General features: G+C 39.6%; 1 protein-coding gene across 1 annotated transcript; it reads right to left on the bottom strand.

The window, feature by feature from the left end:
• Positions 1-393: 393 nt before the first annotated feature.
• Positions 394-5295, bottom strand: LOC126056514 (uncharacterized). Its single transcript, XM_064038812.1, has 4 exons — positions 4700-5295; positions 3019-3098; positions 2851-2950; positions 394-2750 (listed from the first exon to the last, which is right to left on the bottom strand). Exons 2-4 carry the CDS (start codon positions 3096-3098, stop codon positions 1878-1880), a joined length of 1053 nt encoding a protein of 350 aa, XP_063894882.1. The 5' UTR covers positions 4700-5295; the 3' UTR covers positions 394-1877.
• Between the last annotated feature and the right edge of the window lie 286 nt (positions 5296-5581).

The following is a 5581-nucleotide window of genomic DNA, read 5'->3' as shown; positions in this document are numbered from 1 at the left end:
TGAAGGTATACCCTCGGTGTCTGCTACTGGAACTCCGCGACGAATAGATCTAGGTGTACCGAGTTTGGGCTCGTTTTGTTAGCTATGATGAGACCTTACCACCGGACTTGATGAAGTGACCTGAAGGTATACCCTCGGTGTCTGCTACTGGAACTCCGTGACGAATAGAGTCAGGTGTACCGAGTTTGGACTCGTTTTGTGTGTTATGAAGAGACTTTACCGGCGGACTTATGGAGTAACCTGAAGGTATACCCTCGGTGTCTGCTACTGGAACTCCGCGACGAATAGATCTAGGTATACCGAGTTTGGGCTCGTTTTGTAAGTTATGATGAGAATGAATAAATATATATTTTATTTAATACAAGTGATGGTTTCATGTGAAATAAAAGAAGGTTTTGGATTCATTTTAATTTATTCACAAATTTTTCAGCCCTAGAATATTTTTTTTTAAGTGCGAGGAATGTACCCTCAGCTTCATATTCCGTGACATTCTTGGGTCAATCAATTCTGGAAGAAGACAATTTTGGTAAAAACTAATTAAATTTATCTCCATTTTTTCCTTCCAAAATTGTTCATCTCTTTGTATGTACTCATATTTGACTTTGCCAGGGCCCGTCCAAATAGCAAACACGCAAGTGTCTTGCCTAGTAATGCGTAGCTGTCCTTGTATTTGGTAATACCATTTATGTTTTTTGTTTACCGTAAATAAATTATCACTAGGCAACCAAAAATCAACTTTTTTGAGTTTAATGGCATCGTCTGGCTCCAAACCATATGCCGAAGATGGACATTTTATTTCTATTATTCCAATCTCACACTTTCCGTCGGGGGTTGCTCCAAGAAAGGGAAATTCTCGGTCTATGAACAACCCGCACTTTTCAATGGGCATATTCAAGATCGCTGCAAGTTCGCGGATGGCAGTCGCTTCATTGCTTCTGCCATGTTTTATTGACGGGATATTGCTTAAGTCTTTCTGATACAATATTTGTTTTATTAGTGGTCCACACTCAGTGGTTATGCGACGTTTACAGACTGCTGCGAACCACGACGCTGTCAGCAGTTTCCTTCTAGTTTCTAGCCATAATGTACTGCCACTCTGCAAAACTGTGTCCCTTTCTAAATTTACCTTTTCAGTCTCCGAAAGTTCTAATGCATTTAAAAATTTATTTTTGGCCTCTTCAAATTCTTCCTCGTTCATGTCCACCTTTTGGCAACTTTCACCATAATAGGCATCTTTAGATGCAGATGGCTTTGGATTCTTTTTCTTTTTAATTTTTCTGTTGTGCCTTTTTTGATTTAAATTTTGGCGTAATTTTTCTAGCCGAACAATTTCGGGATTGGCATCTGTGCCAAAAATATATTTGTGTACTGCCGACTGAAGGACACCCGTGTTATAGGACACCACGGCTGCAGCACAACGAGCAAGATAGGACCCCCGCTGGGTAAAGTTCACTCTTTTGCCTCCTATAAATTTTGCAACTCGTGCATTAAAACTTTCCACTGCATTATTTGTTTCATTGTAAACAAAACTACAGGAATGCAGTGAAAGACGTTGGGCCAAATCTTCAACTTTTTGAAAGACCCCGTAAGCTGTCAGTTCTGGCACCATATTATTCACGTTGCGTTTTTTGACGTCATCACTACAAAAATAAGTTGCGCAGTTGGAGTGATCACCAAATATATGATAGGGACCATTTATTATATCATTTTTGATACCTCTTGCCTTTTCTTCGAAAGCAACGTTTTATTGGACCAATATTTGACGCTACTATCAATGCCCCAACGTATACGCAAATAATTTTCTTTCAGAATCTTTCGGCCCCTTATGTGGAAAGAAGTATTACTACAAATTGCTAGCAGGCCTTTGCAGTAATTTCTTAGTAAATGATTTTACATTCGATTTTACCCACAGTTATGTTATCATAAGGCCTTGCGTTCCTAATGCTAGCATAAGTGCTTGAATCACCATCTGCTATAAACTGGTGGTAGATAAGTCCATGCATACCAATGGACTTTTTGAAGCCCTCTGTTATTACAACTGCTTCTATAGCGGTAGAAGGACCTTGAAAATTTTTAAAACAAGCATGTTTCCTAGGTAATGCCCCTTTATTTTCTGCTCGTGCACAGATATTGCAGAATTTATTTTTGACACCATAATATAATACTTTTTTTGAGTGCATGCCTACGATTGCACCAACACCGGAGGAAGCACTGTAATTGGTTCCATAAGAGCGCTTGGACCAACATGCATCACCCGATACAGGTATCATAGCTAACCCATCTGTATTTACACTTCCAATAGCTAAAGCATTGTCTTTCTCCTCTTTACCCGCCTCGATCATGTAGTGCTGCGCAGCCTTTTTCCACCACCGACTTATTATGTCATGCTTAGCTTGGTACAATCGTACTGACATTGGTGGCATATTTACATGACACAAAACAGTATTAAGCTGTGTAACCCCAGCACCAATCGTCATTATACCAGCGACAATTTCTTCATTCACGTCCATTTTATTTTCAGTTTTTTTGGATGATTCTAACGTGAATTCAGCACCACACATTTTGCATTTAATTGAAAAGGTCGAGTGAAGCCCAGACCTTTTTTCACTCAATAGTTCAATTGTACTCAAATTACAATTAAACATAGACTTATGATTGCTGATTCCTTGTAATTGCTCCATAAAATAAGCCATTTCAATAAGCCTTCTTCCTGAAATCTGATAGGTTACTTTTTCTTCATCCACAGCGGTCTAGAAAAAAATATTTAATTTGTCATTTGTACCAAAGGACGTTAGCAAAACACAATAATAGTACATGTACAAGTCGTAGTAAAGAAATATGATAACTTACGTAAGATGTCTCCAAGTCATTGTTATTGGAAGTACTACAATCTGTTTCTTCTGAATGCACCTCACTTATGTCACTAGAATTGCGACTCACTTCTCGAAGTCTGTGAAAACAAACGAATTAATTTGACAGTTCTCAATTATGATGAGCATTCCATAAACAAATGATTACCGTCTTATATTTTCCAATGCATTTTTTCTGGAAAGCACTTGTTTACGAGAGCTTTTGCCAAACGTTCGACTTCTCGGCATCTATAACAACAATTGAATATTCATAGTTATTATGTACTCAAACATTTTATTATAAAAAAAAAAATAATAAAAACGAGTCCAAACTCGGTACACCTAACTCTATTCGTCGCAGAGTTTCAGTAGCAGACACCGAGGGTATACCTTCAGGTCACTTCATCTAGTCCGGTGGTAAGGTCTCATCATAGCTAACAAAACGAGCCCAAACTCGGTACACCTAGATCTATTCGTCGCGGAGTTCCAGTAGCAGACACCGAGGGTATACCTTCAGGTCACTCCATCAAGTCCGGTGGTAAGGTCTCATCATAGCTAACAAAACGAGCCCAAACTCGGTACACCTAGATCTATTTGTCACGGAGTTCCAGTAGCAGACACCGAGGGTATACCTTCAGGTCACTTCATCAAGTCCGGTGGTAAGGTCTCATCATAGCTAACAAAACGAGCCCAAACTCGGTACACCTAGATCTATTCGTCACGGAGTTCCAGTAGCAGACACCGAGGGTATACCTTCAGGTCACTTCATCAAGTCCGGTGGTAAGGTCTCATCATAGCTAACAAAACGAGCCCAAACTCGGTACACCTAGATCTATTCGTCACGGAGTTCCAGTAGCAGACACCGAGGGTATACCTTCAGGTCACTTCATCAAGTCCGGTGGTAAGGTCTCATCATAGCTAACAAAACGAGCCCAAACTCGGTACACCTAGATCTATTCGTCGCGGAGTTCCAGTAGCAGACACCGAGGGTATACCTTCAGGTCACTTCACCAAGTCCGGTGGTAAGGTCTCATCATAGCTAACAAAACGAGCCCAAACTCGGTACACCTAGATCTATTCGTCGCGGAGTTCCAGTAGCAGACACCGAGGGTATACCTTCAGGTTACTCCATCAAGTCCGGTGGTAAAGTCTCTTCATAACACACAAAACGAGTCCAAACTCGGTACATCTGACTCAATTCGTCGCGGAGTTCCAGTAGCAGACACCGAGGGTATACCTTCAGGTCACTTCATCAAGTCCGGTGGTAAGGTCTCATCATAGCTAACAAAACGAGCCCAAACTCGGTACACCTAGATCTATTCGTCGCGGAGTTCCAGTAGCAGACACCGAGGGTATACCTTCAGGTCACTTCACCAAGTCCGGTGGTAAGGTCTCATCATAGCTAACAAAACGAGCCCAAACTCGGTACACCTAGATCTATTCGTCGCGGAGTTCCAGTAGCAGACACCGAGGGTATACCTTCAGGTCACTTCACCAAGTCCGGTGGTAAGGTCTCATCATAGCTAACAAAACGAGCCCAAACTCGGTACACCTAGATCTATTCGTCGCGGAGTTCCAGTAGCAGACACCGAGGGTATACCTTCAGGTTACTCCATCAAGTCCGGTGGTAAAGTCTCTTCATAACACACAAAACGAGTCCAAACTCGGTACATCTGACTCAATTCGTCGCGGAGTTCCAGTAGCAGACACCGAGGATATACCTTCAGGTCACTCCACGTTAGCAGTCACCAAAGTACTTCATGATCACGTGCGATGAAACGTTATTTTTTAGTGAAATATTTACAATATTGCATAATATTTTGGTGTAATGATAAAATCAATAATCTTACCTTAGAAGGATCAAATTTGGTTAGTCGAATATTTTGTATTTATACAGCGATCTTTTCAACACGAGCAGCTGGAAACGAGCGATACAGTGTCCTCTCACGACGGCGGCCGAGCGCAGACTGACTCAGAATGAGGCTTTCGCACAATCGTGGGTCGGAAGGAATACAAATAAAATAACCCCTATTTCAAGCTGTTAAGACTCATCGTTAGTAGCAAAATATGTGAAAAAAATTGGTTTTGTTTTTATTTTTTCTAACCTTATTCATAGCACAATACTGTATTTTTTTTCCTCACATTTAATCTTGACTATGTTTGCCTATTTACAAAAAATAAATCAATATTAAATTACTTTATTCTTAGTAGAAAATTGTACCTAAACTTGACCCGGAATCATGAATTTTGTAGAAAGGGGTTACGAAATAACTTTTTTATGATATCAAAAATTTATTTTTTCAAAAAAAACCTTCCTCGCGTTTATAGTTGAAGACCCAAGCTATAACTAGGAGTTATTTGTCATATTTGATTTGGCTTGGTTTAGTCGCAAAATGTACCGAAAAACAGCTTAATTTTGCTCAAACTGCAAACGCGTCCTTAATAACATGCTTTTAACATTTTTGGATGAATAAAAGACTAACCCCCTTACTTATAAACGTGAATTAAATATAAGTAATACTTAAGGGCGGTTTAAGAAAATTCTTACTTATAACTGTTGCTTAAGCATGTCTTAACTAACATTTAATCACTACTTAAGAATTTAAGTAGTGATTAGTTAAAATGTTGCTTAGAAGGTGATTAGGTATTTTATAAGTAAGGGGGTTATTTTTTAAATTTTAGATTTAATAAAACTTGGTAATAAAGGGACTTAAAATTATTCTTCTCCAGTT

The sequence above is a fragment of the Helicoverpa armigera genome, chromosome 17 (genome assembly GCF_030705265.1).
Source record: "Helicoverpa armigera isolate CAAS_96S chromosome 17, ASM3070526v1, whole genome shotgun sequence".
Classification (NCBI taxonomy): Eukaryota; Metazoa; Arthropoda; class Insecta; order Lepidoptera; family Noctuidae; genus Helicoverpa; species Helicoverpa armigera.
Note: the sequence above shows the minus strand (reverse complement) of the source record. Positions and strands in the feature narration are given on the sequence as shown.